Source organism: Leptonychotes weddellii, chromosome 7, assembly GCF_054177405.1.
Source record: "Leptonychotes weddellii isolate Sample4059 chromosome 7, ASM5417740v2, whole genome shotgun sequence".
Classification (NCBI taxonomy): domain Eukaryota; kingdom Metazoa; phylum Chordata; class Mammalia; order Carnivora; family Phocidae; genus Leptonychotes; species Leptonychotes weddellii.
Genome location: NC_138375.1, coordinates 25,017,748 through 25,032,643, shown reverse-complemented (window position 1 = coordinate 25,032,643; position 14,896 = coordinate 25,017,748). Strand labels below are relative to the sequence as shown.

The following is a 14,896-nucleotide window of genomic DNA, read 5'->3' as shown; positions in this document are numbered from 1 at the left end:
TGGTGAACACTGTGAATTGTGTAAGACTGATGAATCACAGACCTGTACCTCTGAAACAAGATAGTAGGAAGGGAAAAATGAAGGGGGGGAAATCGGAAGGGGAGACGAACCATGAGAGACTATGGACTCTGAGAAACAAACTGAGGGCTTTGGAGGGGGGGGATGGGGGGATGGGTTAGTATGGTGATGGGTATTAGGGAGGGCACGTATTGAGTGGAGCACTGGGTGTTATACGCAATGAATCATGGAACACAACATCAAAAACTAATGATGTAATGTATGGTGACTAACATAACATAATAAAATAAAATTTTTAAAAAATTGTGCTGGGAATTAGATTTTGTTAATTGAATTTATGTGTTAATTCTAGAAGAAGTTAGATCTTTATAATATTGTGTCCTAATCATGAACATGGCTTACCATTTCATGTACTATGGTATTTAGTAAAGTTTTATGCTAACCTTCATAAATATCTGCTTGTGTTTTAGTAGATTCATTCCCAGGCACCATAATTTTGTTGCTATTGTAAATGGTACCTTTTTAAAAATTATTTTATTCTAAGAAGTTGTTGCTTATATATAGAAACTACTGATTTTTAAATATTGATTCTGAATCCTGAAACCTCATTGAACTCCAATTATTAGTTCTTGTAATTTGTAGTTTTTCTTGGATTTTCCATTTTTACAATTATATCAATGTTAACAACTTTGTTTCTTCTTTTCCAGTCTTTATATCTCTTATATCTTCTTCTTGATCTATTTCTTGGGGTTGGATTCAATACAATGTTGAAGGTAGTGGACATTCTTTCTTGTTCCTGACTTTAAAGAGAATTTTACCAAAAGTTCACCATTAAGTATAGGGTTTCCTATATATTTTTACAGATACTCTTAGATAGATTGAGGAAGTTCCTTTCTATTCCTAATGTGCTAATAATTTCATATCTCGAATTGGTGTTAAAAGCTCTACATTTACTGATAACAATTTTTTTTTACATCTACTGATACAAAAATGTGGCTTTCCCCTTTTATTTGATTAATATATAAACTATTACAGAATTAACTTGGAGAAAAGGCTTTAATGCTAAATTACTCTCACATTCTTGGAATGAATTCTACTTCAGCATGATGTATTATTACAAATTTTGCTTTATTCAGTTTGCTAAAAAAATTTTTAAGATTCTTGCATTCATAAGATTCATCTCTTTTGCTACTTGAGATATACTTTTTTGAGGTGATTTGTGAGTGAGTTAAAATCTTCTAGGATTATAGAAATTCCTCTTTGTCCTTGTAATTCTATCAATTTTTGTTTTGAGGCTATACTATTAGGTATATATAGATTTAACTGTTTACTCTTCCTAATGAATTATCTCTGTCATTATTAAATACGATGTCCTTTATTCTTAATGATTTTTGTCTCTTTTTTTTAATATTAATATGGCTCCACCAGCTTTCTTTCCACTGGTTAATTCTCTTGTGGGTCTCTTTCTATATTCTTATTTTCAATTGTTCAATGTCACTATGTTTTAAGTGCGTCTTATAAACAGTACATAGCTACATTTTGTTTTTCCATTCTATTTGAGAATTTTTTCCTTTAGGTGATAAGTCAGGTCCTTCTGCTCTTCTGGCACCCTTCCTTTGTTTTTCTTTTGCAATGTGAATTAATTTGTAATTTGCAATTTAAACCAGCCAATTTTGTAATAATCATTGTAAGAGCAGGATATAAATAAAAGGTCCTAGTTAGATAATTCACTGTATCTGAGTGCCTACATTTAGGGAGAGCTCTTCTCCCAGTCAGGAATAAGCCCAGTCATGGGGACATGGGGAGCCAAATTCTACTGACCCTCATCCTGCTGCAACTGGTAGAGACATTGTCCTCTGGTTACAACGTTCAAGGGAATGAACAACTGGAGAAGTCCAGTAGCTAAGGGGCCTATGCAAAATATATCTATACATATATGAATGTACATATATAATATCTTCCATACATTTAACAAAAAGAGATTAATTTGGATGTTCAAGACCCACCTTTTATTTTTTTTAAGATTTATTTATGTATTTGAGAGAGAGAGAGAACACGTGCGTGTGGGCGGGCAAGCTGGGGGAGGGGCAGAGGGAGAGAGAGAGAGAGAAGCAGAATCCCTGCTGAGCATAATGGATCCTGAGGATCCTGAGATCATGACCCGAGCCAAAGTCAAGAGTTGGTTGTTAACTGACTGAGACACCCATGTGCGCCAAGATCCTCCTTTTAAATACAAATCTTCCTCAAGTCTCTGTCAATCATTGGACCAGACCCATTACTGAACAACTCTTGATGAGCACTGTGTTCCAGGCACCATGCCAGGATACAGGAAGCTCATACAGAGGAGCTCTCTGTCCTCCTGGGCATCACACTCTAGTCCAGGAGGCTGAGGTAACCATTGTGTGTCTCGCTCTCCAGACTGACTTTTAAAAAATATTAAGTCTAATAATTCCAAACGAGCCTGGTTCAAAGAGCTCATCCTCATAAACAAATTAAAGGACTTTGACTTTGCACCATTTTTCAAGAAAATCAGTGCTGCATGAAACTCTAAGGGTTATGGTATCGGAGCACATCTCCACACAGTTATTGTCTTTGAAAGCACCTATCACCTCTTTACTTCATTCTGAACACACTACACCTGCCCTCCTTCACAGTCCATTCACTGTGAAATGGGATACCTGAAATACAAGGTTTCGAGTAAACTGGGTTTTATCTGAAATCCTTCCAGAATTTTCCCTTCAACTCCAGGACTCCTAAACAAGTTAAGAAAGAGAAAGGATCACTTTGGAAAAGTATTATTTATTCTCAGTAATTCTGATGGACCCTGCTCTGTCATTGGCAGAAGTACTAGGATCAAAGAGCAAAGTTCACTCAGACTTAACTGATAAATCGTTAGCGAACCTGTGTACAAAAAAAAAAAAAAAATCCCTATAATTATTAACTTGACAACAGAATTTGTCAGGTTAATAATTTTCCCATTACTTCCCCATGGTTTTCCCATTGCTTCCATAATCATCAATTACCTTTTTTGAGGAGAGATTCCAATATTTTCCTACCTGATAAAATATATTAAGCTTCAAAGTAATTCATTATATGAGAAATAGAGATGGCAAGCCTCTTAACTGACACCCTGCCCCTGCTATTTATCAGTCATGTGAACTGGGGTCCTTTCTCATCTTCTCCAGTCCTATATATAATGGAAAAAATTATACCTAATCTGTATGAAGGAAAGAGAAGAAAAAGACCCAGAGCAGATGTCTCTTAAAGTTCCTGATAATTCAGAGATAACATGTTTATTATTTTTTTAAGATTTTATTTATTTATTTGTAAGAAAGAGAGAGAGAGTGTGTACAAGCAAGGGGAGCGGCAGGCAGAGGGAGAGAGAAGCAGACTCCCCACTGAGCAGGGAGCCCGATGTGGGGCTTGATCCCAGGACCCGGGATCATGACCTGAGCCAAAGGCAGATGCCTAACCGACGGATCCACCCAGGCATCCCTGAGATAATATCTGTTTAATAGTAATTTTGCCTGTGAACCGGGGGTCAGATCTTGGATTGCTATTTCAAGTGACTCCTAGATGGAGGAAGAAGATCTAAGGCAATCTAAGCTTGTCCCTCATCCAGCTTTCAGAATTGGTGGATATCACTGTAATTCCAAAATGGTCAAAAGACCCACCATCTTGGAAAACAGTTTTGTTCAATGTTAGTTGATATCTTCTTACTAGAGTGCATTTTAAATGCACATACATTCTGACCCAGAAACCCCTCTTCAAGGATTTATCCAATGTCGGGGGGGGGGGGGGCTGGCAGAAACAAGTTCATTTAGAGCACAAAATTCTATGTCCTAGGATGATGCAGTAACTACAGCTGTCTTCAATAGGGACTTACTAAGTAAAATATATGGAGACTTCCAACTTCCTCTTCAGCATGTAAAGAGCTTGGAAGTTGTCACTTCCATCCTTACAAGAAGAAGCTGGACAAAGAGAAAACGAATGACTTTTCTTGAACCTGTCAGGAATTGAAGTTGCAGAGTGACTTGTCACTGTGAAATCTAGGGATACAGGCAAATCCTGAAAGTCACAGCCTAGAGCTTCTTTACCTGCAGCAGAAGCCACTGGAGCCATAACTGGTAGAAACACTTAAACAGTAATTTGGACAAATTGCTGGAGACTGAGTGTGGACTAGCATGAGAATGAGAAGCTTCCAGGTTTCCAGAGTCATTGGAGGACCCCAGAGTGTTATGAGCCATACCTACAGTAGGAATATCACTAGGTTGTCATAGTGAAGCTCCCTTCATTGCTCTGGCTGGGGAAGGGGAAGAATAATCATTGTGAAAATGCTCAGAGACTTCACTTTAATAAAGATCTATTCTCTGGGGGAAATGACTTGGTCAGAGCCCTGTGTCTGCTGCTTGAAAGGCATTTCTCCCCTGCATCCCCCTCTCTGCTTCCTACCTCACCTATGAGAGAGAAAAAAGAAGAAAGTCAAGGTTTCAAGGAAATAGATTGGGAAAACTAAGGCCAGGGAGGAAAGTAGAGGGTAGGAGGTTTAAAAATATATATATTTTTTTCTTCACACTGGAGAAATACATGTAAAAGTCACAGTCCAGAGACATAGGCCCACTAAAAGACTGAGATCTAATCATAAGATTCTAGGGCTCCTGTAATAACAAGTGAATTACAGCTCAAAGAGTTGCCAGATCTGACTCCATTTAAGGAGTTTTTAAGGGAAGCCCTAAGACAACAGAGAATAGGAAAAACAAGGACACTACAGGAATTTGATTCCTTTGGCATCTACAGCTACATCAGATATTAAACACATCTCAACTTCTAACCAGATTAACATAAAACCTCACACTAAAGACTTATTCACCAGAGATCCTATTATCCAATGCAGCATGTCCAGCTCCCACAAAAAAGTTGCAAGGGATGCTAAACTGATAGGAAGAAAATACAGTCTTTAGAGACAAAGTAAGCATTAGAGCCAGACTCTGATATAACACAAATTTTGAAATTATCAATTTAAAGTAACTATGATTAATATGCTAAGGACTCTAATGGAAAAGGCAGACATTACATAATATCAAATGGATAATGTAAGCAGAGAGAAGAAAGCTCTAAGAAAGAATCAAAAGTAAATGTTAGGAATCAAAAGCACTAACAGAAATGAAGAATGTCTCCAATGAGCTCCTGGGCAGACTGCACCGGGCTGAGGAAAGAATAGGTGAGCTTGAAGATGGGAAATAGAAACTTGCTGGGTTAAAACAGTGAGAAAAAAAGAGTTAGGGGAGCGGAACATAACAGAACCTCTGAGAACTGTGGAACAATTTCAAAAGGTGTAATATATGTGTAATTGAAATATCAGCAGGAGAAGAAATACTGAAATGATTATGGCCAAAGAATTTTCCAAAATCAAATAAAACAGATGATGGAATATTGTAAAAGAAGTAGGAATCATGACTCAGATCTATATTTTTTGCATGAAAAGCTGTACTATTGACTATAAGCAGGTTATGAAATGGTATGTGTATACACAGGTGTACATGCGTAATAAAGGATTTCTGGAAGAATCTTTACTAAACTATAACGGTCAGATTTGTTGTGGTTACTGTCTTCCTTATGCTTTTCTAGACTTGAGTCTGTTTTCACAAAGAACGTATCCTGTTATTATGGTAACCAGAATAAATGGTTTCACTTTAAAAAAAAAATGTTTTCCCTTTATGTTTTTAAAGATTTATTTATTTGTTTGAGAGAAAGAGAGAGAGCATGAGTTGGGGAGGGATAGAGGGGGAGAGAATCTCCAGCAGACTCACTACTGAGGAGGGAGCCCGAGGGGGGCTGAGAGCCGGGCCTGAGCCAAAATCAAGAATCTGACACTCAACTGACTCAGCCACCCAGGCGCCCATTTTCCCTTTTAAATAATGAAGGTACAACTTCCCAACTTGAAGTCAGGGAGCCTGCGGTGTTTGGCTTCTCCACCCAAGGGAGCCCCTGATGTTGGGTGCCTCTCACCATAACAGTCTTACAACCCAAGAAAACTCTAAAGGCAAGGGAGCCTGCAGCCTACAGTGTTCACAAAGCCCAAAACTGATCACAGCCCAGTAGAGCTGAAGAACACATGCCGACTTCAGCAACTCAACACTTCCTCAGCTCGGGCCCCCCCGCATGACAGACCGGGTGCCCCGGGGGCCAACAGCTGCCAAAGCCACTCCCGTGGGAGCCCACGCAAAAGGGGACAATTTACATTGAATTTCAAAGACTTCCTGTGCTTCTCTGGGGCCCTCACCTCAGATGTGGGGTGGTGGATGTGACCAAGCCAGCTGGCCTCCCTGCCAGGTGATGCAAGATGTCCCCTTGCACGGTGTTCACCCATCCCCCACCACTGTTGCAGGACGTCATGGAGCAGACGGGACCGCCTGTGGCCCTGAGAGCGGGACCCAGGCGGGCAGAAGCTCCTCACCCCCTCCCTTGTCCTTGGAATACACGTTCTGCTCACCTTTCCCACACTGAGAGCTGTTTCGAAGACGCTGCCTTGAGAGAGTCAAGTGTTGTTGAGACCATGTGGATGGCCCAGTTGAGAGGTGGAAACTCTAAGGAAGAATCCAGTTAACCAAGTTAAGGTCTTTATATAAACTTGGAAGATTCCAGTGGGTCGGTGTAGAGATGTACTTGGCCTGTGGCTGCCCCCGAGACAAGCCTGGGAAGTTCCGCTGCTTATTAGAGCCGCCCTCCCCTCCCCCCCCCACCACCACCACCCCGCCCCGGGCAATCCTGAGCAGCCTGCCCTCCGCCTAGGGGCCCTTCCCCACCAAGCTCCATGGGCCCTTGTCCCTGTCCCCCTTAGGCCCTGCCACGCACAGGCCCACGGACTCCCAGTCTGCAGCACAGATGCACTTAGAGCAACCTGGATGGGTCTTAAAACCATGGCTGGGAGCGGAAAGGAAAGGACGCATTTTACATAAATCAAGAACGCGTCCGCTCCACACAATACACGTGTTACAAGAATACATACCAACAAAAAGATGCATACTAAATACATGAAATAGTCGCCTACGGAGATTAGGGGTGGGGTAGGCAGGAGTGACAAATGGGAATTTTAGAAATTAAAATATAATAAAAATAAAGCACCCTGACTGCTCAGGCCTCAACGTCTTGCCCTACTCGGATGCATCGTTGTCCAGAGCCTTCCCAGCTATTTCGTGCCCCTCTCCTTCCCTGGAGAGCAGCACCCTTTACCCATAGTCCCCTTCTCTTCCTCAGAGACCCTCAATACCCACAGCCATTTCTTCATGCACATCCTCTTTTTCTCTCTCTTACTCACACGCCTCATGTCTCAATCTCTGACCCCTTCAACTGTATCTTGAGCCCTCCCCTCCCCCACCCCCCAGCCATCACCACCCTCACAGAGAGACGCTCCTCCTGACGAGAACCTGCTGGAACAGAAAACTAACAAAACTCGTCCAGAAGGCCTTCACCTTGTTTGCCTGCCTTCTTTCTCTTCTCTCTCTCCCACCTTCTTTTCTTTTCTCTCCCTTAGGTCATGGACTGGGAGCCTTTCCCTCCCCTAAGGTGCTGCCCTGGGAGCTCTGGGGCTGGTCCAAAGTGAAGGCAGTAACCACTTCAGGACCGCCCCCCCCCCCGGAGCTCCTCCCCTCCCATCCTAAACTCAAAGTCCAGCGGCTGGTGAGCAGTTTGGAGCTCTTCCTCTGACCTGCACTACCCAGGCACTTGCTCTCTGACTGGGAGGGATGACTCCAGCCTGGAGACACTTGCTGAGAGCTTGGCACCTGCAGACCTCCTCTCCCAGGATCACCAAGATGTGCCCTTCCTTGAGCCGTGAGTGGAAACCGGTGGCCTGTGGGTCAGCTGAGGGTTGGCCAGAGGGGCAGCGCTGAGCTCAGAGCCTGTTGCCTGGGGTTCTGGGATTAGGCCTGTGTAGGGGCTTGGAGATGGGCCATCTGACACAGCGGTCCTCACTCCAGCTGACCCATGCCTCCTGCCCATGGCCAGAATTTGCAGTGCCCCCCTCTTGCCCTGAATGGAAATCCATAGATCATGAAACCCAATGATGCACAATTTCAAAATGAAAACAGTATGGTGTCTTAGCTGTAATATAAAGAAGAAATAAAAGGAAAGCCATTCACAATTAAGTGTTAACTGCAATAAACAGATACTCAAGGATGATGACTTTAGAAGGCATAACGCCTCCTCATGAATTCCCACCATGCCTCCGGGAGGTAGGACCACCACCTCAGGCACTGACAAGGAAACAGTCTCAGAGAAGTGCAGCCATTTCCCCGGAGACACCCAGGAGCTAGGACTAGACCCTGAGCCCTCTTCTTCCACCCAGACTCTCTCTCCAGCAGGGGCACAAAGTGTGAGAAGACCTGGGGTCACCAGCCACTGGTGGCTTCATGTATTCTATCCTCCGTGCTAGTGATTTCCCTGAACCCCACCTCCTCCCCAAATCGCCTCCCAGGAACATGAGTGTAAGCAGCAGTCTGCAGGTTTCTGTGTGCTCACAGGCCCTAATCAGGTACAGGAAATCCTCTTCCATCCCCCATTATGATCAATGTGATCTTCATTTTCTCATCTTGCCCTTTTCTTTCTCCTTCCTTCCTCTTCTATTTGCTTTTTATCCCCCCAGCAGTCACTACTCTTTGAAACTTAATAACTTCTCATGCTTTAGATGGTTACCTCCTTTCATCTTCAACCCAAACTTGTTAGTGAGTATGATTAACCCATTTCACAGATGAGGAGACAGAAGAATAAAAGTAATTAACAAAGTTGGTCAAAGACAAACACAGAATGATTCCACCAGGCCCTTCCTTCCCTACTCTTTCTCCCACCCTGTTTGGGCTTCTCTTTTCCCTCAATCATGGGACTTTTGCCAGAACATCATTTAACCCTGTCATTTTCTGAGAAGGAGCTAGAATTATACCCAGAGTCTTAGGCTCGATAAGGAGGATACTATGTGGCAAAGCAAGAGAGAATGCCCTTTCTGCCCCCCTTCCCCTTTGCCAGCCCAAACCCTGCCAGGTGCAGAGTTGGGCTGATGGTGGTAGCAGGTGAAATCTTCTTGATCAACTCCTGGGGACTCCTTAACATAGCTGCACCAAGGAAACTAAACAGGAAAAGGACTCTTGCCAACTTAGGCCACAGAGACGTGAATGCCATGCTCTACCTGGCCTTTCAAGAATCTTCAGGGCTTTATTTCTACTTTCGGGACTATAATACCTAGATATATTCCTGCTTGGGTTTGTTCATTCAAACGCACACTCATTGACCACATCCTTCTTAAGAACCTGCTGTGTGCAAAATACATATTCAATCAAAAGTATCTGAGGGCCTACTATGGACCCATGTGTAGACAGAGCCATGAGGAGCAAAAAGCCATGGTTTTGTTTTGTATCCCAATAGGGGAGATCGAGCACAAACAAACAGATAAATATGTAGAAAACATCCAGTAGAAATACATGCCATGAATAAAAGCAAACTAGGGTGAGAAGATAGAAAATTAAAATGGGGGAGGAAGGAGCAGGTCTGGCTTAGATGCGGGGATCACCAGGTGTTAAGTGTGGCCAGGTAGGCGAAAATAAATATACCACCATCCTTGTATATCACCTACATGGAGTCTGGATGATGTCTGTGTGGGTCAAGGATTCAGCCTTGCCTATGTTTGATATGCACGGTCACTTTGGGCTAAACATGTGCACAGAGTTATAGAAGCAATTTGTTTCAGTACAAAAGAATAGAGAAAATATCTCCGAGGTGACTTCTTCCTTACTAATGATATTTGTTAAACATATATCATTTCTAGGGAGATAGGGTATGTGCTTAAAAGTACCATTTTCACATGCCTGCCTACTTTACCACAAGGAGGGGACGGGCAGGAGGGCAGATGGATGGCAAATAGTGCCCATTTCCAGCTGAGAAACTTCCCAAGACTCCTGCAAAGCCTGTTCTAAGAAAAACATTAAAATGAGCCCTAAAGGGAGGTCTCCTGCCTGCTGTGCTCTGAGCTACAGAACTGATTTAACCCCTGCAAAGGGCTAGGAGGGGAAGGCCTGCTCCCCAAAGTGCCAAGAGGAGGGATGGGCCCGCCAGCCTCGGAATCGGGCAGAGCTCTTGCTTGAGGACACCAGCAACTGCCTTCACTTAAGCAAAAGGCATTGATGGGAAAGATATGGAGGGAGGGAATGGAAAGAATCAGCGGGAGGGTGAGGAGGTGGGCAGGAGTGGCTCTGAAGAGACATCAGGAGAGATAGAAATCCCTCCTGGCAGGAACGGCCTCAGAAGCAGGTCATGGCTCTGATGAGGGCCTGCAGCCATTCCCCTCCATGCAGGGCATCTGCTCAAGACATCACATCCTAAAGAGAGAACATCTTCTTCACCCTTTGGTGGTCTCATGCCCATCCCTTGGCCTTGCTGGTGGGAGGCAGGCCTCTGATGTGAGCACACAATTCAGAGGGACTGAGTGCTATAGCTCAATTCCAAGTCTCCCCTATAACTTCCTGCAGACCGTGGAACAATTTACAAAGGGAAAAGGATCCCCTCTTGGGTCTGGAAGCAGACGACATAACGTTTCTCCCCAGCCAACCACTGCCCCTCAATTACCCAGACGTCAACAGAATCTCAACACACCTCCGTGGGAGGGGGCATCTCTAGCCCTCAACCCTACCAAAGTCTCTCAAAACTGCAAATTCCCCGTATGTAATCTGTCCCTCCCTTGGCTCTTAGGTGAATAAGATCTTCCTTTCTTTTTTTTTTTAATTTTGTTTTATTATGTTATGTTGGTCACCATACAATACATCATTAGTTTTTGATGTAGTGATCCACGATTCATTGTTTTCGTATAACACCCAGTGCTCCATGCAGTATGTGCCTTCCTTAATACGGTGGGGGGATGGGTTAGCTCGGTGATGGATATTAAGTTCTTCCTTTCTTAATTCATTGGCTATCCTAAGTAAATGAGATGTCTCAAGTGACAAGTTTTTTTAAAGTTACCTAATACGCGGGGGAAAGGGGGATTGGTTAGCCCGGTGATGGGTATTAAGGAGGGCACGTACTGAATGGAGCACTGGGTGTTATACGAAAACAATGGATCGTGGATCACTACATCAAAAACTAATGATGTATTGTATGGTGACTAACATAACATAATAAAATTAAAAACTACAAAAAAAAAAAAAGTAAAGTTACCTAATACGCTATGTAGAAATAAGGCATAGTTAGCATTTTAATAAATCACCTTTACATTCTACAAACTATGTTCATTGTGTATTATTAAATAATTTATACCTTTTTTAATTTGAAAGGGTAAGGAAGATCTTGTTAAATAGCCCCTCTGTATTGAAAACTGGTTATGAATGTTAGAAAACTCTTTATCATTACCGAGAGAATTTCCCCCCAGAATTTTCAAATGCCCACAAAAATTGATTTCCTTTCCTTATCTTGCTTGCCCCAATAGATTTTCACTTTTTGATACTATGATTTTTAGGGAAAGAAAACCAAGTTAAAGTGACTTTGTTGTGGAACTCTGTGAGAATTAGGTAGCTGGAAAATTAAACCCAACTACCCATTTATAATTTGCATTTATTATACAATGGCAGTGGTGTTCTCCAAAGAGAATTCCACCTTTAAGTATCTTGGGTTGTCCAGGTGAACTGGAGAGGAAATTGGTGAATTGGATGAAAATCATTAGCTGTCATCTGTATTTAGCACCAGGCCTAAAAGGGCAATATCAGATCAGTTAAAACAACAAAGAAGCCAAATAAATGCCATACAGAAATAGACCTGGAATTCTGTTTTATGAACCCAGATCTCAGTTATCCCTGCCCCCACCTCTCCTGGGTCTGTCTTCCCCCCACCACACACACACACACATAGCCCCCATGTGTGTACATGCACACCCACAATCTCCAGGAACCCAAAAGTTTATTAACCCTCAACTCTTGTTGAGGCTATTTTGTGAAGGGGGGAAAATCGGAGGGGGAGACGAACCATGAGAGACTATGGACTCTGAGAAACAAACTGAGGGTTCTAGAGGGGAGGGGGGTGGGGGATGGGTTAGCCTGGTGATGGGTATTAAAGAGGGTACGTACTGAATGGAGCACTGGGTGTTATACGCAAACAATGTATCATGGAACACTACATCAAAAACTAATGATGTACTGTATGGTGACTAACATAATAAAATTAAATTAAAAAAAGAACAGGCTATTTTGAATAAAGAATGCAGACAATTATCCAGATGTTTAGACTTTACATTTCTTTCTAGCAAATAAGGAAAACCAAATAATGAAAAGCCTTTTTGTTTCTTTATGTCCATCAGTTATTATCATTACTATTAGTTTTGAGTTTGAGTTGTTTGGTGAGAGGGGAGATATGAAAGGCCATAGACTTGTGAGATGTTACCTAGACTTACTTCACTATTGACTAATTCCTTTTCCTCCTTGCTTCCTTCCTCCTTTCCTTCTTTCCTTCCTTCCTTCCTTCCCTCTCCCCCTCCCTCCCTCCCTCCTTCCTTCCTTCCCCCTTCCCACTTCCCCTCCTTCCTTCCTTCCTTCCTTCCTTCCTTCCTTCCTTCCTTCCTTCCTTCCTTCCTTCCAACAGGATTTCATGTATTTCATTTGGAGCCCTCACTCCACCATCACATTCCTATCAGTTTGGTGAGCAAAGAACTGAATAAACCTGCCTTGACTGTTTAAAATTTGGCTTTTCTTTATCAGATCCTTCTCCCCAACTCTGCCCCACCCCCCAACCTACTTTCATAATCCCTATAGCTTTGGCATCAAGAGAACTTATGGCCTTCTCAATGGGCAGCTCCAATTGTGCAGGTAGGAAAAAGGGACTAAAAGAGTGAAGGGAATTTGAATTCTTAGAAACACTCAGAATATTTTTTTTCCATTTCCCCAAAAGAGTAACTAATGCAGAGAGACATAATGAAAAGCTTTTCAAAGGATGAAATTCTCAGAAAACTTAAGCTGTTATTTTTTTTCTCATTTCTATGCATGGATAGCCTCAAGTCACTTCTTTTTAAAGTAAGAGCAAATTAATGACATTAGTGATTATTTAGAGCAGAAAAGTGAATGAGATCTTTTTGAAAGAAAACATATTCAGAGCTGTTACTTTCCAGCTTCATTTAAAAACACAATTTTTCATTGTGTTGCTCAGGACTGTGACTTCATTGCCACACAAAACAGCAACATTTCATCGAGGGATTCAAACCTTCATGCTGGATAAGAGGCATGATTTTCTCAGCTCTCTCCACCTGGAAAATGATCTTGATACTGACCTTGAATCTTCAAAAGTAGCAGTATTCTTTTCTAAGAGTACTTACAAGGTCTCTAGACATCTCTTCCAACTGTGATATTCTGTAACTCCATTGTCCCATCCCACAGCTTGAGACAGGTCAAAACCTGTGTTGGAGAGGAGGGTTGGCCAATGAATGAGAAAAAGAGAAGTAGGCTGGAAGCCAGACACTTGGAGTTTCATTCTTGTTCTGCAGCTAACTAGCTTGGTGAACTTAAGCAAATTAATTTACCACTTGGGGCTGGTTTTCTCATCTATAAAGTGAGCATTTTAACAACAACAATAAAAATCTGAGGTCCCTTCTAGCTCCAAATATTAAGTGATTCCTCTGGCTCACCTTATCTTTGCTTTGCTGTGGTCTGGTCTTGTGTTGTCATGGTCTTTGTGTTGTGTTTTGGAGGAAGGTTTTGTCTCCCAGGTCTATTTGTGTGTATTTGTTATCACAGTACATTGCCTACCACCTATCTCTACTCATTCTCTATAAGGATAGTCAACAGCCATTCATTCACTGTTTACCAAAAGCCAACCTGGTATCAGGAACTGGGATTGGCACCAAGATTCGGGCACTACGCAGCTCAAAGCTTAGAAAGCGCCTCTATTAACAAAGAAGATCTATTCCAGCAATGCACCCCAGTGGCAGAGTTTGGTGGACTGTAGAGAGAAATATAGCCCCGTGGGCAGGGTGTGGAGGAGCTCGTGAGGGACCACAGTGGGAAAAACAAGACTTCCCCCAATATCCTCCATGCTTTTGTTGACTAGATTGGAAAGAAATTCCTTTTTTCCTCCCAAAAATTTGTTATTGAGATACCTCGGTTTTTAAATCCAAACTAAAGGTCAATTGGAATTATTTTTTTAAACTAAGAAATAAATGAAATTGCCTAAGGATCTTGATTTGGATTACTGTATATAGGTGATTTTTCCAAACAGGCTTGTTTGATGTTTAACTGAGGACCCTAACTCACTTCACTTTCAGCAGGTGCTTTCTGGACATCTGTTGCAAATCTTGGTCTTCATACAAAACCCAGAATGCCTCCATGTGACTTCACACCTGAAAAATACCAGGTAAGAGTCAGTACTTTAGGAAAACCTAAGAAAGTGGTATTTCTTGAAAGGGCTAAATTAATCATTTCCTCAAGAAGGACCCACAGATGGCCCTGCCTGCCACTGAGTCCTAGCATCCTAGATATTCTATCCTTTAAGTCACCAGGAGCATCTGAACCCTCTTACTCCACTCAATACTGTTGCATGAATTGTTGTACATGTGTGAGAGAGAGACAGAGCAGAGACAGACCAAGAGTACAAGAAAGAGACTATTTGTATTTATCACAGGGATATAAATATAGATACACACACACAAAGACAATATATCACAAATGTGGTACCACACATTTACTTTCTAAAATATTGTTTTGACTCTCTCATACAGCAATGCATGATCTGACGTTCAGGAATCCTTCCCTCCAAAATATGAAGTTATAATTTTGCTCTCAGATTAAGAAATATTGGGCTTCTCTTTCTCTCTCTCTCTCTCCCCGCCTTCCCTCTTTCCCTCTCTCCCTCCCTTCCT

General features: G+C 42.3%; 1 protein-coding gene across 2 annotated transcripts in view; it reads left to right on the top strand.

Moving 5' to 3' along the window:
- Positions 1-7,724: 7,724 nt before the first annotated feature.
- Positions 7,725-14,896, top strand: part of AGXT2 (alanine--glyoxylate aminotransferase 2) — a 35,934-nt gene continuing 28,762 nt past the window's right edge. The window contains exons 1-2 of one of the 2 annotated variants that reach the window (XM_006735526.3): positions 7,725-7,851; positions 14,306-14,391. In XM_006735526.3, coding sequence (XP_006735589.1) covers positions 7,764-7,851; positions 14,306-14,391 — 174 coding nt within the window. In that variant the 5' untranslated portion in view covers positions 7,725-7,763. Of the gene's footprint in view, positions 7,852-14,302; positions 14,392-14,896 lie in introns of both variants that reach the window. The other variant, XM_031030434.2, reaches the window with a different exon arrangement.